The sequence below is a fragment of the Peromyscus californicus genome, unplaced genomic scaffold, assembly GCF_007827085.1.
Source record: "Peromyscus californicus insignis strain IS unplaced genomic scaffold, ASM782708v3 Scaffold_5__1_contigs__length_169319896, whole genome shotgun sequence".
Classification (NCBI taxonomy): domain Eukaryota; kingdom Metazoa; phylum Chordata; class Mammalia; order Rodentia; family Cricetidae; genus Peromyscus; species Peromyscus californicus.
In genome coordinates, this window is record NW_026294573.1 from 784,388 (window position 1) to 808,984 (window position 24,597).

Genomic DNA, 24,597 nt, shown 5'->3' on the forward strand with positions numbered 1-24,597 from the left:
GTGCACATACACAAGAACACACCACCTCTTGCCATATGCTATCCTATCCCTTTGGGCTCTGCAGGGAAGATGGCCATCATCAGATGTGGCCCCTGGACTTTGCATCTCCAAAATCACAAGCTAAAACAAATCTTTTTGTTAAAACTTACTCAGACTGGGGAGCTGTATTACAGGCAACATGAAAGGGACTCAGGTGAGGGTTAGCTGCTGCAACATGACTTAGGAGGTAGCATATTTGGAGGGGTTGAGGTCAGGAGAGCTAGCATTGCTGGTATCTTAGAAAAGTGGGGTAGCCGGCTGGTGGGAGTGCATGCCTTTAATCCCAGCACTTAGGAGACAGAAGCAGGCCGATCTCTGTCAGTTCAAGACCAGCCTGGTATACAAAGTGAGTTCCAGAATAGTCAAGGCTACACAGAAAAACCCTGTCTTGAAAAAAACAAAAACAAAAACAAAAAAAACCTCAAAACCCAAACCAAACTGAAACCAACCAAACAAACAAAAAAAGAAGTGGAGCACTGCCATGGGGCAGGTTCCTCATGAACAGTACAAGGCTCTCGCCAGATACAGCTCTCCACCTTGAGTTTCCCAGCACCAGCACTGTGGGCTAGTAAGAATTGTTTAAAATGTTTCAGACATCTAAGTAAGAGGCCTGATGAGTCCTTTGTTCTGCCGCCCTAGACAAGTCTCTGCCCACTCCTGAGGAGGATGCATCACCCCCAGAGCACAGCCCTACCTTGCTTGCCTTACCTCCATGAGGTATATGCAGAGCTCTTTGAAGGGCTGCAGTAGGCTGGCATCTCGGATCTTTTTGATGACAAGCACACTTTTGGGAGACTTGTTCCATGTCAACCGCTGGCTTGCAGGGTCCTGGATGTGCCTTTGGAGAGAGAAGAGAGATCATACCAGCAGTTATCTTTTCCTTGAGGAAAGAAACATGCAATTTGGAAAAATAAAAATAACAATACACCAAAAACAAATAAAACAACACCAAAAACAAATAAAAATGCATCGCTAACTTGTGTACATAGAATCAGCAATGGATCCCAACAGGGACAGCTGTTAACCATCCTGCAGCCTGGAGCCAGGAACACAATGGATCCAGAGCTACCATCCTTGAAGACCCCTCTGCCCAGCCACTGTCCACCCTGCTCGCCAACTTTACCTGTAATCACCTTCATGGGCTAGATTACATATGCTATGTTCATTTCCTTACTGATACTCCCTGGTGGGTACAGCCTTGCCACGGAGCAGCAGAAGGAAAAGCCTGAGCTATCTGTCAGGCAACTGAGGACACCAGCTCCTCACAGAACACCTGGTTTGAGAACTCTGTCCTGGGGTCTACTGTGGACAGTTTCCAGTCCCAGGACCCTTCAGGACATATGTTTCTTTTGATGTACATGAAGGTGTATGGCCTACCTCTCTATGCCATGAACTTAGCTGGCTCTTAATTACTAGCTTATTTTTTTATTCATTTATTTATTTATTGAGACAGGTTCTCACTATGTAGCCTTGACTGGCTTGGAACTCATCATATAGATCAGGCTGGCCTCAAACTCATAGAGATCTACCTGCCTTTGCCTCCTGAGTGCTGGGATTAAAGGTACAACCTGGTACCATGTCTGGCCCACTGAATCTTAGTTTCTGAAGCACCATTTTCCCTGTCCAACACAATTTTCCCAATTAAGAAAAGACTCCATGTCCTGGCAGTTTATGAGAACCCACTACCAACTTTCAAAATTTTGACACAAACTACTAAAAACAAAGGTCACAAAATGACCATGGAACCCTGGTCACAGCACTCACCTGTTTCTGGCATTTCTGGGAGGGGAGGGGCCGCTCATAGCCACCTCTTGCCTCACCACCTGCCTGTAGTGCTCACGACTCCTGAGGCGGTCTCCACCTTCTAGGAGACAGCAGGCATGTCCCCAGCATTTCAGTGTTACTTCACTAGCAAACACACACACAACCCTGCGTGGCTACCATGCTCCCAGTTGTGTATTACACTGGGAGTCTAATTTTTTTTAATCTTCAAAACTGAAAGCAAAATGTAAAAGACTTGTCAAAGGTCCTACAGAAGTGATCGCTAAACTATGAAAATTAAATAAACAATATGTAGACTTCCTTCTGAATACATGATCATTTTGCCTAACCATCTATTTTTAAAATGAAAAAAAAAACAGGAGGTTAACTGTAAGAGCGAAGAGGGCCAGCCTGAACTCCTTGCTCTTAATGGAGTACCAGGACCACCTGCCTACCAGGCCTCTGGCAGGCCAGTGTCCTGGCTGCTTAGGGAACTGGGAGCTTGGAAATGGCACAGCCCGCCCACAGGGAGGAGTTCTCAGGCCACCTGCAGGTGAAAGGGCTCCAGGTGAAAGGCAATCACTTCCTGAACCTACCAGTCTCTGGGCTCCAGACAATGTGAGTGATCACAACCTTCTGTGCCATGAGAGCTCCAAGTCCCCACCCTACACCCAGCAGCCTTGCCCTGCCCATGTGTGTGTCATGACTGCCCCAGGCAGGCCCAGCCCATGACTTTTAGCCCCAAAGCTCAGGAAGGGTTCAGCATGTGCCACCAGCATTAATATATACAGGCCAAGATGCCAAGCCCTCCCTGTGACCACAAACCAGTTCCTCAACTTCCTGTTGGGTCATCTAAAGGGGAATGCTAGCCATTCCAGGCAGTCTGAGCTTCAGGTGCCATGTGGAGCTGGCAGGCCATGGCCTGTCAGAACCAGCTCTGAGTGACCTGCCATGCCAGCCAGGGATGCTTGATCACTGTGCCATACAACCAACAGAGGCTGACAGCCTAACGTATCCCCATCAGGAAAACACAGCCTCAAAGTCAAGTCTCAAACTAAGAAGGAAATGAAAATTCCTCATGATAAGCCCTCCATGTTATCTTAGGAATATGTGAGAAATGTATGAAGCCCTCATTCTTATAACATAGGTACTATGTGCCTTTCCATCGACATGTGGAAGTTTACAGAGATGTAGGTGATAGAACTCTGTAATCTAGAGCCCAGAGCAAATGATCCCAGGCAGGTTAGTGCCTGTCCTAGACACTAACTAGAGTCACAAAGTCCCCCACTTGATCTTCCTGACCTCAAAGAATGGCTTGGAGATCACTTTGTGTCTTGGCCTAAGTAACTGATATCTAAGTAAAACTGGTTGTGAGAGGCTGGGGAGAGTTCAGCAGTCAGGAGTACATAATGTGCCGGGCAGCGGTGGCACACACCTTTAATCCCAGCACTCGGGAGGCAGAGCCAGGCGGATCTCTGCGAGTTAGAGGCCAGCCTGGTCTACAGAGCAAGATCCAGGGCAGGCACCAAAACTATACAGAGAAACCCTGTCTTGAAAAACCAAAATGAATAAAATAAAATAAAATAAAGAGTACATAATGCTCCCCTGGTGTGGTGGCATACACCTTTAATCCTAGCACTTGAGAGGCAGAGATAGCTGAATCTCTGAGTTTAAGGCCAGACTGGTCTACAGAGCAAGTTCCAGGACAGCCAATGGCGTATACTGCTCTTGCTGAGGGTCTATGTTTGGTTCCCAGCACCAACATCTGGTATTACAATTGCCTGAAACTCTATCTATTTCCAGGGGGTCCAAAACCCTCTTCTGGCCTCCAAAGAAGCTGGTGCAAGCAAACATACAAACAGGCATATATATATGTATATATATATATATATACACACACATACATACATATATGTATATATGTATGTATGTGTGTGTATATATATATAAATTATACAAACAAAATTTGGCTGTTGGAGAGGCGTAAGTAAGTGGCAAGTATTAGGCTGTGCAGAAAGGGGCTGCAAGCAGCTGGTAGTTGGGCAAACATAGGAGACCAGTAGGACACTGGGAAATGGTGGGCAGGCATGTGGGCATCAGGCCAGGAGCCAGGAAGCAGGGGGCTGCCTACAGCTCTGAGTGCTGGGGAGCTTGGGTGGGCCACATGTGGCTTGTGTTCCATCTCTAGCATGGTAAACCAACCCCTTCAAACATACACACCAATAAAGAGAAGCATCTTTCAAGCAACTAAAATCAGGTTGAAAAAGAAAGAAAACTGACATTTCTACTTCTGGAACAATTAAAGGAGAAACCTCTTTGTTGGATGGAATTCTCACTATAAGAAACAACTAAGCATCTTACACTGCTCCATTCAGGATAGGCACAGTGAGACCCGGCACCCGTGCAGGACGGGCACAGTGAGAGACCCGGCACCTGTGCAGGACGGGCACAGTGAGAGACCCGGCACCTGTGCAGGACGGGCACAGTGAGAGACCCGGCACCCTTATTCTCCAGCGCTTTTCTCTTTCTCCCTGGTTTATTTGTTTTTATTTTTTAGACAGGGTCTGACTCTGTGGCCCAGGCTGGCATCATACTAACACCCCAGGCTGGCTTGGAACTGGAGATTCTCCTGCCTCAAACTGAGTGCCAGATTACAGGTGTGTACCAAAACAGAAAGTTGCCCTCTACCTCTAGAAGCCATGGGAAAAACCACCAGCTGAGCATCTCCACTTAGGAGTCTCTGAACACAAACAAGACACCTGCTTGGCTTTTGTTTTAAACAATTCAGAACCCTGCACAGGGCAATCCCATAATACTCCCAAGGAACCTCCCCAGCCCCCAAGTCTGGTAAACTCACATGATGGTCTGGGGGTTCTGTAGCACGCAGGCCTTTGGTCCAAATGTGGTCACTGGGCACGGTCCATGGAGAGAGCGGGTCCTCCTGTGGAGCACAGTGGGAGTTAGTGTCAAAGTAGAAGGGGACAGGCAGCAAGACAGACATGGGCTACGTCAGGCCCTGTCAGTCTCCAAGAAACCCAAATGACATTATCCCCATTGTACACAGCATTCACATGGCAGGCCCAGAAGATCCTGCCCAGGTTCCCTGTAGCAGTACTGAGACATGGAAGCTGACCTGGACAGGCTCCTGTGGACACTGATCCCAAATCAAAGAAGGCACAGGTCTAGTAACAGCCAAGAAAACACTGGCTTCACATAAGCCTAAGACCCAAGGCAGTACCTCTCAGCAGGTCTGTGGGCTATAATCGGGAGTCAAAACCTGGCACCACCCTGAATAATCTAGATGAACATTCTAGCAGAAATATTTGCTCTAGAGCACATGTGTCCACAACACAGATACTAATTGAGCAACCCAGCCTTCTCTCCTGAAAAGTGACCCAGCCAGTTGAGCATCCAAACATAGGTTCACTGCACTCTGCCTTGGCTAGGGACAGCAGCAGTCAATGCTCCCTATGCTTCTAGGGGTTCAGCACAAAGACTAGAACAGTATTTTGTGACTTTTCTTCTTGGGTCATTCCACTCAGGTCTGGGGGGGTGGGGTCTCACCAACCCTTCACAGCCCAAAGAGTACAACACTGAGATAGCAAGAGCAGCCTTCAAACTTTCTTTCTCCTTCAGCTGCTTGTCTCCAAACCCACAAAACCTTCCAATCCTGATGACGCAGATGAAAGACTGCTCTGCTTCTGGGGGATGGGCAGCGTCCAGGGTCATGGAGCCTGGCATGGTCATGGAGACTAGACAGCTGACAACTGGAGAGGAGTCGATTGGTTGCTGAAGACCTTTCTGGACTAAACAAGTGCTAGAGTTTTACATAAAGCTTTTTCCCTTTTCTTTCTTTTTTTTCAAACAGGGCCTCCCTATATAGCCTAGGCTGGCCTTAAACTTGTGATCTTCCTGCCTCAGTCTTTTAAGTGCTAAGATTACAAGTGTGAATCACCAAGCCTGGGTGATTTACATAAGCCTTTAAAAAGTTATACAGAATATCACAAATATCAACTTTTGTTGGAACTTAAAGGTTACCAGGCAGGAGATTTAGAGCTTGCAAAAGATTCAGAACTGGCACTCCCTCTATCGTCCTTAAAGGATGGGCAAACTTGCTTGTCCCTATACCGCCCCAGGGCATCAGCCACCAGCTACAGAAGCTGCCCTGACCTACAGTCATTTTCACAGGTTCAACATCCCTGAGACAAAAAAATATGTTATGACAAAACCCACACAAACCAGAAACTAAGGCAATTCTGCCCAAAGCTGGCAGGGCACAAACCTAGTGGTGAAGGCATAGGCAACAGAGGGTGCTCTGTGACCAGCTGTGTACCAGCGTCGGCCACCTGGCCTCTGCCCTAGCCATCTCTCACAGACAGAACTTTCTACAAAGAACCTGAAGCAGCCGCTTGTTCCTCCACTGCTACCACGTAGGAGCTCTGTGAGATCATTCTATCTCACAGAAAAGACCCCTTGATTTTAAAGTGGCTCCTTCCTCACTAGAAAGCCCACCTTCGCATTTCACAAGTATGACCCTTGTTCTGGAGTCACTGCCAGTCTCTGGCAAGCTTCCATCTAAAACTTAACATAGTTATTGTCCCTGGGAGTGAGAACACCTTCTGATGACAGCGGAACCCCATGCTTGTCAGGTGACTCCCCTTGAGGCTTTATGCCGCAGCAGAGGAAGGCAGTGAGTGCCCCACAACCTGCACATGAGACCCAGTGGCCTGCATATAAGGAGCTGAGGGCTCTAGGTCACAACAGTACCTCTGCTCCACCAGCATTCTTTCTTTTACTGAGCACAACCATGCTTTCCTATCAGCTTAACCCCAAGTCAGCATGGTTCTAGTTGGGTGGTTCTGTGCTGAGACAGAAAGAAAAACATAGTGTAGCCTATATTTGGCACATGCCAGTTGGTAACAAGTGCCCAGCACAAGTCTCGTGGACAGTGTTTGATCCCTCTGCTAAGGTCAGCACCACTTGGGCAGTGCCCAGCCCCACCCCATGGACAAAACAAACATTAAGCAATGTTGACCTACAATGATACAGGCTGTGTCCTCTGTAAGGATCTTAACATGTCCCATCATGGCATGAGAGGAGAGGGGAGCACTCCTGATCCTACCTGAACTCCTTGGTGCTGCCCAGGGCAGGTGAGGCTGATAAGCTCCGAGACTTGGCCCGGCCCCTGATGGGATGATTGTAGCTCCAGGTCTCATCCCCATGACACGCTGAGCAGTGGTATGAGGCTGAATCAGGGCTCAATTCCTTACTCACATTCATCTTTCCTGGTTCCATTTCCATAGTTGATATGAGAAAAACACTGAGGCCTTAATTTGATAAAATAAAGAAAATCAATGTATATGAGCAGCAGTAACAAACATTCAGTGTATCCAAGGAAATGTTGGATGTGATTATCTGAACAACCGTGGTCACCTGCACAAGTCTCTCCCACAAGACCCTCAGGACATTCCCTGTGGAGGGATGGGGAAGATTCCTGAGGTCCCACCCTTCCCTGAAGATATATAAGAAGTAAACACTGCTGGGAAAAGACTACTGACACAGTTGTCTGAGTCACCTAGGCTCCTGTGAGTAACCTCAATAAACTCACTGCTGGACTTGGCTGGGCCCGTTTGTCACCACCTTCTCTATCTGGGTGAACAGAAAACAGACTCCCTAAGAAAAGTCACAAGCAACAGGAAAAAAACTGCCAGGTTTCCATTTTCCAAAGTTTTTAAAAAATATGCTACTTTTACCCTAACGACAGTTAAAAACTCAGAATCCTTCTTCTTGTCCTTTTTCTTCAGTGCTGGAGACTGAACCCAGGGCCTAGCACACTCCAGCTAAGTGCTCTATGACTAAGATGCACCTTTCACTCCTCACTGGTGTTTTTCAATCAGTCTAAAGATAGAGGAGAGTAAGGACAAAATAACCAAGACAGAGTAGTAGCATTTCCATCACAAGCCAGATAAAAGGGTCCCTGGAAGGGTGGACACAGAGCACCACATAGCAGCCCTGTGGCCAAACAAGTAAGATCAAAATGTAAAGTTGTGGTGTAGACAGCAGCACAGCAAAATACTTTTCAGTCCCTAACAGCTGCAGAACAGCAGGTATGCACTGGGGTGTGCACCTACAAAGTCGGCAAGGTCAGTCTAGTACCAAGAAAGTCATCAGAATTGAACTGTAGTAATTCTCAAAGAAAACTTCACATCCAAATGTCATGAAGGTACATAGTTCTGACACCATGGCTCAATAAAATTGGGAAAAGACAAAGGAAGAAAAAAAAAAGAGTCTCACTCACCTAGAGTTTTGAAACATTTTCCCAGCCCTCTTGGGGTCAAAGCCAGCATGAGAAGTCACATGGGCAACACCCAGACAGTGAAACCAGGCAAACACAAAGTTTATTTACTCCCCTAGAACCAAGCTGGACTTTCTGAGGATGAGTGGTAGTTAACTAACAAAACTGGAAAGGAATAAAATGAGTTGGCCTGGCGGGGGTGGCGGCATATGCCTTAGATCTCAGCACTTGGGAGGCGGTGGCAGTCAGATCTCTGAGTTCCAGGCCATCTAGGGCCACAGTGAGACTCCTGTCTCTAAAACAAAACAACAAAGGATAGCTTTGGGGATGAAAGCCCATGAAGCCAGGAGGCAGAGGCAGGAGGTTCTCTGAGTTTGAGAGAATTCCAGGACAGCCAGGGCTACAGAATACCTTGTCTTAAAAATAAACAAAGAAGGCCGGGCGGTTGGTGGCGCACGCCTTTAATCCCAGCACTCGGGAGGCAGAGCCAGGTGGATCTCTGTGAGTTCGAGGCAAAGCTACACAGAGAAACCCTGTCTCGAAAAACCAAAAAAAAAAAAGAATGACCTTGTTGATTCTCCTGTGTACTGGGATTACAGGTACTCACCCAATGCTGGGCTAAACTGAGAACCTGATCAAGGTGACTTTTAAAATTCTCTTTAAGATTTATTTTATATATATATGTTTTGCCTATATGTATATATGTGCACCATGTGTATGCCTAGTACCCCAGGAAGTCAGAAACAGGGCATTGGATGCCCTGGAACTGGAGTTACAGATGGTTGTGAGCCACCATATGGGTGCTCGAAATCAAACCTGGGTCCTCTGCAAGTGTTTTGACCCCATTTTCTTTTTTTTTTTTTTGGTTTTTCGAGACAGGGTTTCTCTGTGTAGCTTTGCGCCTTTCCTGGGACTCACTTGGTAGCCCAGGCTGGCCTCGAACTCACAGAGATCCGCCTGGCTCTGCCTCCCGAGTGCTGGGATTAAAGGCGTGCGCCACCACCGCCCGGCCCCATTTTCTTTTTTGAGACAAGGTCTTCACACTAAAATTCAGGCTGTCCTAGAACTCATTTTTGTGAGGGCCCAAAGAAATCTAGGTCAAGTCTCATTCAGTACCTGTGGCTCCTCCCAGCACATCTCACCACACCCCCACACACACACTCCCCCTTTACACCCTCCAGCCTAGGGGCTGAGCTTTGCCTCCCTTCTCCCAGCTTCTGATTCCTATGTAAATGCCATTTTGGCTCCTAGCCCTCCTAGTCCTCTTGGCCCCTTCTCTCTTTCTCTCTGGATCTTCCCCACTCCCTACCCCTTCTCTTCTCAAGGCCTGGTCTATTCTGCTGGCCAAGTTCAGTCTGGACCCTTCGTTCTCTCCCTCACAGCTACAATAAAACCCTCCAACCTTGGAGCCCTCACATCATTTTCATTCCAACTGTCCTCTCACCTTCAGTGATCCTCCTGCTTTTGGCTCCCAAGGGTTGAGATTATAAGTATAAGCCACTATGTCCTTAAGATGACTTTTTTTTTTTCTAGTTTAAACCTTTAATTTTTATTTATTTATTTATTTTTGGTTTTTCGAGACAGGGTTTCTCTGTGTAGCCCTGGCTATCCTGGAACTCTGTAGACCAGGCTGCCTCAAACTCAGGATGCCTCTACTTCTGAAGTGTTGGGATTAAGGCGTTCGCCACCATGGCCAGGCTCATTTTTTTTTTTTTTTTAATTAGGTGAATATGTTGTATGTCTCTGTGTGGTAATGTGCATGCATGTGGAGGTGCCTATAGAAGCCAGGAGTTGGAGTCCCTAGAGCTGGAGTTATAGGTGGTTTACAGGGGAGACTATAAAGACAACAACAAAAAAAAAACCCCAAACCTCTAGAAAGGATTGTGATGGAGAGAAACATCAGCCACAGGGCCATGATTGTAGGCAATGTGGTCAATGACAACCCCAGACCTGCTGCTTCACCTCAGGAAGCCTGCAAGGGACAAAACACAAACCTACATAAATACCACAGCTTCCTGCTTAGGAACATTGATATGAAAATGTCCTCAATAACTAGAAGTCTGGATGGAGAGTGGGCTACAAGCATGCACTCAACATAACCCATCCTTAGTAAGAAAACCACTGTACAGCAAACAGAGAACAGTGTCAAAAACAAAACAAGTATTTTGCCATCAAAGAAGAGAAACAGCTGGACCTGGTGACACACACCTTTAATCCAGCACTCAGGAGGTAGAGGTAAGAGGATCTCTGAGTTCAAGGCCAGCCTGGTCTATATAGGGAAATCCTGTCTTTAAAAAAAAAAAAGAAAGTAAGTAAGTATAAATCCCAGATGAAATAGTGCTGTGCTGTGGTCTAAACGCTTCTTTTTTTTCCTAGCAGTAATAGGATTGAACCCAGGACCTCACTCATGTTAGGCACATGCTCTACCACTGATATACCCCAAGCTATTTTATTTTTTGAGACAGTCTCTCTGTTACCCACACAGGCCTTTCACTTGTGATCTTTCTTCCTCAGCCTCCAGAGCAGCTGGGATTAACAGACCTGCACCACCAAGTCCAGCACTGTGCTTGAAGTTATCTTGAAGCCTTAACTACCACTGTGACTGTATTTGGAGAAGGGCCTCTGAGGAAGTGAGTCACAGGGTGGGGCCTTGATGTCCATTTAGTGCCCCCCACCACTACAAGGCTTCTCTCTGTAAAGCCCTGGCAGCCCTAGAACTTACTCACAGAGATCTGCCTGCCTCTGCCTCCCGACGGCTGGGATTAAAGGCTTGCAACACCACTGCCTGGCTTCCCTCCAGTTTCAAACCTGTCCACCATGAGCTGCACAGAGATGCTCAGGAAGAGTTCTCCCCCAGTGAGCTGGTACCTGATGATCTTGGACTCTAGTCTCCAGGACTGTGAGAACATAAATCTACTCCTTTGAACCATTCAGTCTGTGCTGCTTTGTTATAGTAGTCCAAACAACTAGGGCATGTATAACCATGTCAGGGAAAGCAGAAGAAAAAATGCACTGACTATGGACAAACCTTTGGAGCCCATGCTAAAGTCAAAGATAAAGGAATAAATATGGTTCTTACCCTGGCTACACTGGATACTCACCAGAGGAGCTCTATAAAACAAAACAAAACCGGGTGGCAGTGGTGCATACCTTTAATCCGAGCACTCGGGAGGCAGAGTCAGGCGGGTCTCTGCGAGTTGGAGGCCAGCCTGGTCTACAGAGCGAGATCCAGGACAGGCATCAAAATGACACAGAGAAACTTTGTCTCAAAAAACCAAAACCAACCAACCAAACAAACAAAAAAACCCAGATAATTTCTATGTCCCACCTACCTAAATAAATCATCACAATAAGGATTTGGGAGGCAGAGGCAGCAGAAGGCCACTGCAAATTTGAGGCCAGCTAGGTCTATGTAGCAAAGAAACAGAACTGCTGGGGCTGTTGACACAGGCCCATAATCCTAGCTACTTGAAAGGCAGAGGTAGGATAGGACGATAACAGGTTCAAGGTTTGCCTGGGCAACAAAACTGTCTCAAAGTATAAAAAGGCTGAGGATATAGTCTAATGGTAGAGTGCCTACAAGGTACCACGGCTCAATTCCAATATTAAACAACTGAACAGATTGTCGAGAAATAGACCTCAACCATACACACAAGCCTAGCCAATGGGTGCTGAAGTGATTCAACAAGGAGAACCTTCAAGCTGTGTTAAACAGAATAGCCAGTCAAGAGGACTGAAGACTGAACTATTCCCCCGCCCCCGCCCTCTTTTTTTTAAAGGTTTATTATGTATACAGTGTTCTGCCTGTATGTATAACGACAAGCAGGCCAGAAGAGGACACTAGATCTCATTATAGATGGTTGTGAGCCACCATGTGGGTGCTGGGAACTGAACTCAGGACCTCTGGAAAAGCAGCCAATGCTCTCAACCTCTGAGCCATCTCTCCAGCCCCTGAACTATTTCCTCTTATCACATACAAACATTAACTCAAAATAGATTACAGATGTGTAGAATAAAACTATTAGAAGTGTTAGGAGAAAAAAAAATCATAATGGCTTTAAAATCTTTTACCCTGTGTTGTTAGGAATTAAACCTAGGGCCTTACACTTGCTATGGAATACTTTACCACTGAGTTGTACTCCCAGCCTGGTGTGTGTGTGTGTGTGTGTGTGTGTGTGTGTGTGTGTGTGTGTGTGTGTGTATGTGTATTTTTTCCATTTTTGGTTTTTTGAGATAAGAGTTTCTCTGTGTAACACTGGCTGTCCTGGAACTCACTCTGTAGATCAGGCTGTTCTCAAACTCAAGAGATTCACCTGGCCTGCCTCTGGCTTCCAAGTACTGGGTTTAAAGGTGTGCACCACCACAGATTGGCCTTTTTATAACAAAACAAAAGTCTCATCCTGTGATCCAGGCAGTCTTTGACCTTGTGATCCTCCTGTCCCCTTGCCTATCTCCCTAGTAACCAGGATTAAAGACCTATATTGCCACAACCATTTTACTTCTTATATGACAGTTAAGAAAATGAAAGTACATGCATATACTGACAGGTTTTTTTTGTTGTTGTTGTTTTGAGACAGAGCCTCACTATATAGTTCTTCATCCTCTCACCATGACCAGATGCCCAAATAGTAGCCTCCTTGGGGTTCAGTCCACTCCTGGACACCCACATTCAAATATGAGGATCTGGGTTCAATCCCTTTGACCCACACTCTGAAAGGAGAAAAACAACTCCTTTGACCTCCACAGATATGTTGTGCACATCTGAACCCACCCCTACACACAAAAACTATGTAAACAAATGTAATTTTAAAAATTAGAAATGTAGCTGCCTGGTGATTCTCATGGGTTTATGTTGGCCAAGGCCTGTGGGAGTTTCTGTGCCCTGTAGTGGCCTTCCTCACAGTGCCTTGTCAGGTCATTACTGGGCAGAGTGGGTGGTTGATCAAAATGCCAATTGTCACAAAAAGACTGTGTGCTAGGGTTAAGTGTCTACACTGGCATATGAGGGTTCCCTGGGCCCTGCTCTGGATGTGGTGGGCAGCAGCACAGACCTGCTGATGGAGCCTGGGTCCCCCTGCCTGCCTGTTCTGCTCTAGTGTGAAAGCCCAAATTCACCCCATCATCATCGAGCTGATGACCAGGTGAGGGATGATAGCACATCACACATAATGGGTGCCATAGGCATCTCTGAAGTTAGGGCTGAAAAGACCCTATAGTAATTCCAGGAACATCACTAACAGAATGTGGCTGGGCTAATACACAGCCTTGTCCTGGTCATGAGGTTAAACAGACCCTGGTACATTCTGCACTTGGCCTTTGTCCAAGCAGCTGGACAGTATAGGCTGTTGGGTCTCCCAGACTCTAAAGACAGAGATGGACAGAACATGTACAAGGCAGGATACAATACCATGCAAACACATTCTGTGGGTGGACTATGGTGCTGCTTCACAGGAGAGGAGACTAAGACCCCAGATCAAGGCCAGAATGAAAGTGCAGAGGAAGAGTCATCAAGAGAATATAGTGTCCCCTATTTTGTGTCCACTGGGGTTGGACTGATAGTTTCTCAAGGCAAAAGAGAGTGGCCTGGGCTCTCAGGTTCCAATTCCGTTGGAGCCTTTAAAAAAACAAAGACACTAGGCGGTGGTGGCACATGCCTTTAATCCTAGCACCCAGGAGGCAGAGCCAGGTGGATCTCTGTGAGTGCAAGTCCAGCCTGTTCTACAGAGTGAGTTCCAAGACAGCCAAGGCTGTTACATAGAGAAACCTTGTCTTCAAAAAAACCAAAAAATAAATAAAAATAAAAAACAAATACTTATTTTTGTGTTAGGGTATTTTGCCAGCTTGTGTGTATGTACCATGTGTGTACAGTTCCCACAGAGAACAGAAGAGGGTGTTGGATCCTCTGGAACTAGAGTTTACAAGTGCTAGCCACCAGGTTAGTAGATGCCGAGGGAAACAAACCTATTTTCCTGTCTATAAGAGCAACAAGTGCTATTAACCACTAGTCATCTATCCCCTTTCCCAAGTCTTTTTTAAAAAATTACATTTGTCTGGTGTGGAAGAATGCCTTTAATTCCAGCACTGGGAGGAAGAGGCAGGTGCTCTCTGTGAGTTCATGGACAACCTGGCCTATATAGTGAATTTCAGGCCACATAGTGAAACCCTGTTTCAAAAAATAAAAAATTTAAAAAAATTAAAAAATAAAAAGAAGCCAGGTGGTGGTGGAGCATGCCTTTAAGCCTTTAATACCAGCACCCTGGCAGAAGAAAGCAGATCTCAGTGAGTTCTAAGCCAGCCTGGCCTACAAAGTGAGTTCCAGAACAGCCAAAGCTGTTACACAGAGAAACCCTGTCTCGAAAAAAACAAAATAAATAAAAAGCTAAGCAGTGGTGGCCCAGGCCTTTAATCCCAGCAAGAGGCACACAGGTAGATTTCCGAGTTGGAGGCCAGCCTAGTCTACAGCGATCCAGTACAGCCAGGGCTACACAGAGAAACCATGCCTCAAGAAACTAAAACAAGCAAGCAAGCAAACAAACAAACATAAACAAATAAACAAACAAACAAATAAATAAATAAAAGAAGCCAGGCCTAGTGTACACAGTGAGTTCTAGGACAGCCAGAGCTAGCTACACAGAACTTGTCTCAAACAAACAAATTTTTAAAAAGAGAAACACATTTATTTATTTACAGGCTTTTGCACACATGCTGACATGCTATGGTCTCTATGTGGAGGTCAGAGGACAACTTGTAAATCTGTTCTCTCCTTTATCTTGAGGGTTCCTGGGACTGAGTTCAGGCTATCTAGATTGAACGAACCATCATCCCTATTCTTTTTTAATGCTGTAGCCTTCTGTCCTCAGCTTTTCTCTAGGTGACTCTTCCAAGCAAGGTCTAGAAAGTAAAGTGAAAGGTACTGCTAGGCAAGGTCAGTAGATGCTGAGGCAGCTGGTGGAGGTGGGTACATTTGGCTAAATCTATTGGAATTTTTTTGCTTTTAATCCCAGCACTGAGGAGGCAGAGGCAGGCGGATCTCTGTGAGTTCGAGGTCAGCCTGGGTTACAGAGTTCCAGGAAAGGCACAAAGCTACACAGAGAGACTCTGTCCAAACAAACAAACAAACAAACAAGACAGGGTGTTGCTGTATCAACCAGGTTGGCATCACTACTGTAAGCCACATTGTCCAGGTCTTAGTGATTATCTAATATCTACCTCTTTTTTTTTGTTTTTCAAGACAAGGTTTCTCTGTGTAACAGTCCTGGTTGCCCTGGAACTCACACTGTAGACCAGGCTGGCCTCAAACTCAAGAGATCCACCTGCCTCTGCCTCAGGATTAAAGGTGTGCTCCACCACCGCCCGGCATCTACCTCATTTCTACAAATAAATGATACCCTAGCTAGCAGAGAGGTGGGGGAGGTGTGCTGTTTCTGGAATGGGATCACAGACCTGAAGGAGGCGTTCTTGAGGCCCCACCAAGTGAGTGCAGACAGGAGACAGGTCTAGGAGGCTGAGTGGTCAGGTGGTACCAACTCTGTCTTAATCCAAACATTCATTTTTATGAATTTACTTGTTCTCACACAGTAGCCTTAGGAGCATGGCAGCCATGAGTCAGGACATATGGAAAATGATAAGCAACCATAGTATGGTTTCCTGGGGCTGAAAAGTGACATCTCCTTCTTCAGGAGGGCTAGAGCTCCATAGTAACTGCTAACAGATCTAATCAAGCATAGAAAGTGGAGCCTGAGGCCATAGCCCATCATCTTGTCCTCCCAAGGCCACTCCTTGAAGTGCTGAGTTATTTTGCACAGAACTTTCTCTTGCTACTGTACCAGGAAAAGGAAGATCTGAAGTAATAAAGATGCAGATAAATCCACTTCCTTATAATAAGCCACCTGCAGGACTGGAGAGATGCCTTAGCAGTTAAAGGCACTTGCTGCTCTTCCAGAGACCCTGACTTCCCTTCCCAGAACTCACGTCAGGCAGCTCACAGACACTTATAACTCCAGCTCCAGGGGATCTGACACCCTGTTCCTGCCTCCCAGGCACTTGTACTCATGTGCACATAACCACACACAGACACACATGCATACACATAAATACAAGATAAAATAAATCTTTAAAAAGTAAAACCACCTGAGGCTTGGAAATGTAGCTCAGTTGGTAGAGTGCTTGTCTAGCACACACAAAGCCCTCGGTTTGAACCCCAACATCACATTAAAACAAGAAAAAGCCCAACTGGATATGGCTGGTACACGCCTGTAATGCCAGCATGCAGAGGTCATTTAGGAGGACAAGAAGTCCAGTTATCCTTGGCTACACAGGGAATTAGAACCCCACTTGGGATACATGAGGTTGTGTCTAAAAACAAAGAAAAGATCAGAGAGACGGCTCAGCAGGTAAAGGCACTTAGTGCCAAGCCCAATGTCTTGAGTTTGACCCATGGAACCCACAAGGTGGAAGGAGAAAACTAACTCTTGAAAGTTGCTTCAAACATGAGAAGTAGCATGTTCATGTCCACCCCCCTCACATACATTTTTTAAAAAGTAAAAGAAATCTACTTGCTTCTCTCCATTCTCCAAGTGAAGCCTAGAGTGTTAAACTATTAACTTAATCTAAACACTGATGTTATCTGTTAGCCTTTTCTACCCAAAAGAAGGGGTGTTGGGTGGATTTCGGCTCAGTGGGACAGCATTTTGTCTATCATGTGTGAGGATCTGTAGAACCTCAAACAAGACAAAATCAATAAAACAGTAGCCCTGACAATTGTTTTAATAAAATAAACTCACAAAGGAGAAAAGGCAGAAACATTTTAGAATGCCACTTCCAATTGATGTTACCTGGTCAGGCAGTGTATTGGCACCGGTGACTGTCCCAGAACACAAGATGAGGCTGGACGAGTAAGTCATAGGGAAGTGACTGCTGAGGACAAGCATGCTACAAGAAATTCCTTGGCTGGGCGGTGGTGGCACACACACCTTTAATTCTACCACTCGGGAGGCAGAGTCAGGCTGATCTTTGTGAGTTCAAGGCCAGCCTACAGAGCAAGATCCAGGAAAGGCACAAAACTACACAGAGAAACCCTGTCTCAAAAAACCAAAAAAAAAAAAAAAAAAAAAAAAGAAAGAAAGAAAGAAAGAAATTCCAAGGGACATGAGGTCACTAAGACTGAGGAGAGCAATGTTGGGAGGGAAAGTGAGGTTCTTGAAGTGTGTCATCTGGCAAGATGCTTAAATTACTAAGGCAAGGATGCCACCGTCAGGCCTGTGAAAACCAGCAGTGATACATGAAATAAATGAATATAGTTTTGAAAAACATTCTTCTCAAGAGCCAAGCCAAATAAGTTTTGAACTGAAATAGAGACTGTTACCAAATAAGAAAAATAATTTGCTATTCAGAATCAAAGCCAGGAGAAAGCCACTGCTTGGGAGGAGAGCTGGTATGAGAGGCCGGTTTTTGACCAAGGAAGGACAGACCCCGGGACTGTGATGGGCACGCCCTATTCCCACAATTAAGAAAGCTGCCAGAGAACAAGACTACTGGCTTGTTAATGTGACATCTGGGTCATGAGAGGCACCTGCCTTTAGGAACTCTTCAGGACTTTGGAATTTTCTGGCAAGTACTGGACAGCAAGTTTAAAATGTGACTTTGGAGAATTCCACACCCCGATTGTTTACACACGCTTAACTCACTACTTTGCACTAGTTTTGGCTTCTGAAGTTTCACATGCCAAGCCCTCTCCTACCTGCTAAGGCCCCAGGAAGACCAGGGTGCTGCTGAGCTGGCTGCGGTGCTGCGCGCTGAAGCAGTCAGGGTCAGGGACAGAACAGCGGCCTCCCCGGCTTCTCCCGGGACCCGAACCTCTGACTCGTCCCCCGGACCCATCCCCCGGCCGGATCCTCAGATCTGTCCCACAGGTTCGTCCCCGAGACCACGCGTCATCCTGGCCGCAGCCCACACCACATTCGGACGCCGAGAGGCGCGTCAGTGCCACCAGCGTCCGGCCTCGGGCAGGTGGGCAGGGCCGGCGCAGTGACCCAGCCTCCACGGGCCTCCGGCGGCAAGTGACACCGGGCAGAGGGCGACCCAAGGCCCCGCACTCACCGTCGGCTGCCGCGCACCCGCGTGGACGTCTACATGCTGGGCCGAGCCAGCGGTCCCTGCCGCCCTACTGCTACCTGGCCCTCAATGACCCGGCCGCCCGCCACCCCATGGCCGCTCGGTCCAGAGTCCGGCACACCAAGCAGCAGGGCGCCGCGGCTGGCAGTGCGCAAGCGCGAGACACACGCATGCGCTGCAGAGCACGTGGGGAGGGCCGCGCAGCCGCAACTAGAGAGACCGGCTCCCAAACCTCGGGTTTCCCACACGCCTTTCTTAGCACCAGAGGGAGACCTGAAGACAGAGGGGCGAGGCAAAGGGAGGAGGCCGGGCGAGAGGAAGTGGGCAGGACAGAGGAGGCGGGGCAAAGGAACTGAGGCGGGGAGTAACGGAACTGGAGGTGGACAAGGGGCGGAAGCGGGACAGCACAGGAGGGGAGGGGCCAAAGGGAGGAATTGGGGTGTTGTGGTAGGGATTAGGAAGGGTGTACAGGGGAGGAGACGGAGGTGGGGAGGGCAGGTCGGAAAAGGCGGAGAGCAGAGGAAGAGCGGAAGAGTGGGCGGGGACAAATAGTGAAGAAGGCGGAGCAGAGCGGGGAGGTGGGGCAGAGGAAGAGGAAGCAAAATAGGGAAGCGGAACACAGGCCGGAGAGGTAGAAAGCTGCTGCTTGGGCCTTTTGACTGTCTCAGCCGCCACAGAGAAGAGCAACCAGCACCAGATTCCGTCCCGCTTTTTGCCTCCTTGCCTTGGGGTCTGATCTTTATCCCTGACCTATGCCCCGCCCTGTTTCTGCGGGCGAGGTCTTCAGGACCTCGTGGGACAACGCGGGCCAGCTTGGTGGGAACGTGGGCTGCCCAACAGGTTCCTGCGCCCCGGTTGTTCTTAATAACCAGGACATGAACCTGATAGCATTCAGAATCAGAACTCAAGTGCCAGCTGTGCCTGGGGGCGCTCACTTGGGCGTGAGGCACTTCACGTGGCCTTTCGCATTTTTCAGAGTCTCCTAAATTTGGGCCTGTGGTCTTAAGCCTGACGGTAAAGAACCTGAGAGCTGGCTGGGCATAGTGGTTCACTACTTTAATCCCAGCACTCAGAGCCCAGGATATCTAGGAATTCGAGGCCAGCCAGGGGTACCACAGTGAGATATTCTGACAGTTGAGAGGTGACAGTGTACCTCATCCACAGCTTCAAGGGAGGGAAGAAGGGAGGCCCAGAAAAATGCCACTAAAGCTGACTTTGTAACTGGTCCCCGGGTATGCTGAACTGGATACCCAGTTCACAATCAGGCCTTAGAACATCAGCGGTGTGGATAGTGCACCAGTAGGTGTTTTGTAGTCTCATGACTCCCAGCACCATGGCTTTCAGATGTTTACCCTATGCTCCATTTGGCAGGACTTGGCACCCTTGGCTTTGCCCTTCCTGTACAGTCCAATCTCCAGGCTTCCCCACAGCCCCAATACCTGCTGCAGTCAGGATGTTCTCTGGTCAGGACTTCTGAGGTCTGTGTCCTGTCCTTCCAAAAAGCACAGGTCAGTGCACAGTGAAGACCCAAAATTGGGGGTAGGGAGGATGACAAGAAATTTGAGGGGATTTCTTAAGTTCTGTAACTTCCTCATGTGTTTTGTAAGTCTAGCTCCTTCCCCAGAGTGAGCACCAGCCACACCCACAGGAGGTTTGAACTGTGCTTTTGGGTTATTATTGTTTTGTACTATAATACTCAATTGGTATCTAGTGGTACATTCCAGGCACATAGCCAGGCCTGGAGAAACTTCCAGAGTGGGAGTAATCATCTCTGGCAAAGGATCCTGCCTGTGGTTTGCAGTCCAAGGTCGAACAGCAAGAAACCTGTGTACACTTAAATAAAAATATCAGGTGTCCAGTGGTTGCTAGGGAAAGTCTTTGTCTACAGTGGGGCTGAGGATTTGGACTGTGCAGGTGGCTTCCCCATTTCAGAGGAAGGAACAAAGCTGACATTGTGCACTGTTTTAGTGGGCCCCACCAAACTCAGAGGAATCGGGAACCAAGTGCTCATTCTGACCACAGGGCTGATGATACTAACCTAGTCAATGGCTGGGAATGGCCAGAGGGTACTCAAGATTCCTAGTGTTTAATTTGGGCTGGCTTCAAAGTAGATCAAAGGTCACATGGGGTGAAGTGTCAGGAAGAAATCAAGGCAATTATACACATTTTTGCTTCAAGCCTCCAACACCAGGACTTACCCTCTTCTAAGGGTTAAATAAGGGAAAGGAAGAACAGGGAGAGGTAGATTCAAAAGTATGATGTGAGGAAGTAGAGGATGGGCAAATGTGGAGGTGGTTCCCTTTACAAGCCAACAGAACTGGAATCCTACTGCCACAGAGGGGTAATTTCATATGCTGGAGGCAAATGGAGGGACACATTGAAAGTGGGCCTAAGATGCAGTAGCCATTCAGCTGCCTGTGTGTACTTGGAACAGGTGTACTCACCACCATGGGCAGCAGGCTGGGTGACTACACACAGTGCAGCCTAGCACTTCCAGTCACCCTTCAAGGCATGTGTAGTATTTAATGGTGAATGCAAGCTGTGAAAACCTGGTCTGAAAAGGTTTGTGCCTTGGGCCTTTCTTTGTATGCTGTTTAGCCAGCACTGCTGCCCATGTTTATAGTGGGCATGTTTTCAATGACCGTTTGCTAAAAAGTGGGCAGTGGCCTTGATGCTGGCTGAGAAACAATCAACCTCCAGCCCTCTGAGGCAGAGACAGACCTGCTCTAGTTCCATTAGGCCTGCTGGCAATTAAGGTAGAAGCAGGTTAAGATATGGATTCTCAAAGACAGAAAGAAGGTAGTGTTGGGAGTATGGTCAACCTCACCAGTATTTCCATCCAGTTCAGAAAGAACCTCAAATGCCCTGTACTCTTCTAAGTGGGGGTTGAGGTAGATAAAAGCTTGCAGCAAAGGGTTTTTGTCTCTGAAGAATACATTTATTTCAGGGAGACTGGGGGAGGATTAAGCTAGGCAAACCCATCTGCTCAGCCTGCCAATCACCACACCATAGCTTGCAACATTAGGGGAGTCTCTTCCGAAGGCGGTACCACTGACCCTGGGTGGATTGATTTCCTTACCACCACCAAACAAAGGGGGCTTGGCCCAGTCAGTACATAGGGTATCTAAGGCTGAAAATTAGTTATAATCTTTCCTTTAAAAAAAACATTATGTGCATTGGTGTCTTGCCTGAATGTATGTCTGTGTGAGGTGTTGGATCCACTGGAACTGATGTTACAGTTGCCAGCTGCCATGTGGGTGCAGGGAATTGAAACAGGGTCCTCTTGAAGAGCAGCTAGTGCTATTAATTGCTGAGCCATCTCTCCAGCCCATCTCTTATAATCTTAAAACTTACTTAAGAGGAAAAATTGTCATTCAGCCCAGAAGTAGGCACTTTAGTAAAAGCACCCCAAGCTTTACTTCCAACACCTCTGAGGTTGATGTTCACTCCTTCAAGATGTAGTGGACTTTGCTCAATGAGAAGGAAATGCTGCTTAGTCAGAAGGAAAGAGTGTATTTGGAGAGGGAGATCCTCAGATATTTTAGTGTGGAAATAGGAAGAGGAAGCCAAAGCAGCTGATTGGTAGAGGCCAACGGAGGAGATGGCAGACAGGGCCCAGATGCTGAGGGGAGAAAGCCACTTGTCCTGGAAAACAAGTGGTTCTGCAAGGCCTGAGATGTGTAGGAACCAGCTTATCAGGAACCTCTCAGAAGCGCCCCCTATTCCCCCCCCCTTTTTTTTTGAGATAGATTTTCCTCTATTATATTGCTTTGGCTGTTCTGAAACTTACTAAGTAGACCAGGCTGGTCCCAAAATCAAAGAGAGCCACCTGCCTCTGTATCCTGAGTGTTGGGATTAAAGGTGTGTGCTACCATACTCAGCCTGAGCTGATACTTTATAGGGGTCTCTCATGATGTTACATAACTGCTGAGTCAGCAGTTGGGGCATGTGGATACCTTCACACATTGAAACTGCCATCAAATAATCATCACACCAGAGTCCCTCATGTCAAACTGCTTTATTACATCTTAAATAACAGTACAGTTTAATATAGTATCTATCTTGCATCCAGCCTCCTTGCAGTACACTGACTTTAAAATTAAATACAAAAGGTGAAAAGGGTACAGGGTGCAGAGAGCTCTACAGAGTTGTTTGGTAGGAAGAGAAGGGGCTTCGCTGTGTTCTCTTTGCCAGGTCCAGGCCTACTGCACAGTCACAGCACAGTTTTGTACAGGACACTGCGGAAAACAGAATGGCGAAGCCACTACTGCTATGAGGGGTGCAGGATACAGGGGGAGGGGAGGGCCCACAGAACACTGCTGTCCAAACGCTGCTGCTGAACATGGCTTGAGATGATAACCACGAATATCTGCATGGTGTAAAAATTGTTGCCTCAGATGCAAAAGGCTGTTCCATGGAGGCAGGCTTCCAGGAAGTGACAAAGAGGCAGCAGAGCAGCTTTCCCCCTCCCCTCCTGAATCCAACAGCAATCATTCCCAACAGGACTATTTGTTTTGTTTTTTAAAGTAAAGAAAACAGTGACTTATCCCACTACTCAAGCGTGTAAAGCGCTTGCTGCTTCTGATATGTGTGCAGAGTAGCAACAGTAATGGACAAAGCCGCCACGGTTACAACTTGAAGAGGTTATTTCTTAAAAGAAAAAGAACATCTAAGGACTGAGTCCTATATGCACTTTAGAGCATTTCTACAGCATGCGATTCTAAGAGTAAACCCACCCAATATGGCAAACAATCAAATTGTTTAAAATTTAACTTAGAAAGTCTGAGATCATTATTTTCAAAACATTGATTTGTACATGGTTTCATACACAAATAACCAACTGACTATCCAAGCACAGGACAGGCACCTCTCTAGAGAACAAGTCTCTGACAGCAGGGGCAGGACGGCTAGTGTCACATGACAACAAACTTCCCTCCAACTTCACAGGAAACCCAAGGTAAGAGCAGAAACTAGACAGTGAGGAGGACAAGTCAGGAGGGAAGGGTGCTGGGAATAAGTTTACTGCTGAGCAAAGGGGAAGGATTCCAATAAAGCATTCGTGGCCATCACAACATGTGCTTGGCTACTTTGCTTCTGAATTTTTTTCTTCCACTATGCTATGTTTGTACGAAACAGTCATCGGTGACATGAGACAAAAAAAAAAAAAAAAAAAAAAAAAAGGCCAGGGACAAAACTCCATCACTAACAAATCAGACTATCATGGGCTCTGGTTCTCTTAATTACTAAACATAAAGGAATATATTTAAGAAAGAAGTGTGAATGCTTCCAACATCCTGCTACAAATGACTCGGATTTAGAAACAATTACAGATTAAAGTCTTCAACTTGTTTTTCATGAATGCCACAGAACAGGATCACTGATCTAAAATGCAAATGAACTAGTAAAGAGGCGTGTCTCTCTCACAATCACACTCAGGGTTACCTTCTGGTTAACATTTTTATTGTAGTATTTCCTTTTAAAATTTACCCAAGACAAAAAAGAAAAAGAAAACAAAGACAATGGCCCCGAAAGGAATGCACAATTTGTTTTAGTTTACAGCACAGAGATCCTTCTCTTAATGGGAGTTGTGCTCTTGGTTTCAGCAATAAGTGAAGGAAAAAAGATCTTGCCCTTTGAAGTTCTGAGGGGAGGTGTGGGTGTCCACGTTAGTATGGTTGGATAGGATATGCTATCACTGTAACGCTTCAAGGTTGGAATGGTCTTCCAGTCACCATGGTATCCACCTGTTGTTGTAAACAGAGCTTGAGGTTAGTGCATAAGAAAAAAAAATCTGAGCTCTTCCCACTGTTCTCTCGGGATCACACCCATCACTTTAGATTTACTACAATACCAGATTAACAACATCTCTGTTAATCTACAACCCACGCATGAAAAGTTCATGCCCTGAGAAATATATTCAATTCCACTAATGGGTAAGTCCATTACCTACTGGCCTTAGTTCCAGATCTTGAGGAAGCTGTCCCAGGACCCTGTTGCCACAGCCATGCCATCATCAGTTACCCCCAAGCAGCTGACACGGTTGTCATGTCCAGCTAAAACACCTAAGAACAAACACATGTGATGTTGTGACAAGAGCAGGACGGCTCATTTTGACACACAACACTCTGCTATAGCCAACACCTAAGAGAGCAAGGCAAGGACACCATGGAGGAAGGTTTTGTCCAAGTAAAAAAAATTTTTTAAAGTAATATATCTTTGTGTGCATTGGTGTTTTGCCTGCATGTATGTCTGTGTGAGGGTGTCAGATCTTGGAATTATGGACAGTTGTTAGCTGCCATATAGATGCTGGGAACTGAACCCGGGTCCTCTGGAAGAGTAGTCAGTTCTCTTAACTACTGAGCCTTCTCTCCAGCTCCCCCAAGTAAAAA

General features: G+C 46.8%; 2 protein-coding genes and 1 long non-coding RNA gene across 6 annotated transcripts in view; 1 reads left to right on the forward strand and 2 right to left on the reverse strand.

Moving 5' to 3' along the window:
• The window catches only part of LOC128097823 (uncharacterized), a 23,311-nt gene extending 12,286 nt beyond the window's left edge, over window positions 1–11,025 (forward strand). The window contains exon 2 of the long non-coding RNA XR_008214001.1: window positions 10,610–11,025. This is a non-coding gene — a long non-coding RNA (uncharacterized LOC128097823). The remainder of the gene's footprint in view (window positions 1–10,609) is intronic.
• Nadk (NAD kinase) overlaps window positions 1–18,627 on the reverse strand; it is a 24,872-nt gene extending 6,245 nt beyond the window's left edge. Inside the window, exons 1-4 of one of the 3 annotated variants that reach the window (XM_052718581.1) lie at window positions 18,194–18,627; window positions 6,923–7,127; window positions 4,658–4,741; window positions 748–877 (exon numbers count right to left, since the gene is read on the reverse strand). In XM_052718581.1, the coding sequence (XP_052574541.1) occupies window positions 748–877; window positions 4,658–4,741; window positions 6,923–7,101 (393 nt within the window). In that variant the 5' untranslated portion in view covers window positions 7,102–7,127; window positions 18,194–18,627. Of the gene's footprint in view, window positions 1–747; window positions 878–4,657; window positions 4,742–6,922; window positions 7,128–17,834; window positions 18,168–18,193 lie in introns of those variants that run through there. The other 2 variants (XM_052718577.1, XM_052718580.1) reach the window with 2 other exon arrangements.
• A 3,580-nt stretch (window positions 18,628–22,207) lies between these two features.
• Gnb1 (G protein subunit beta 1) overlaps window positions 22,208–24,597 on the reverse strand; it is a 66,431-nt gene continuing 64,041 nt past the window's right edge. For both annotated transcript variants that reach the window (XM_052715536.1, XM_052715535.1), the window contains 2 exons: window positions 24,155–24,270; window positions 22,208–23,952 (listed from right to left, as the gene is read on the reverse strand). In XM_052715536.1, the coding sequence (XP_052571496.1) occupies window positions 24,164–24,270 (107 nt within the window). In that variant the 3' untranslated portion in view covers window positions 22,208–23,952; window positions 24,155–24,163. The remainder of the gene's footprint in view (window positions 23,953–24,154; window positions 24,271–24,597) is intronic.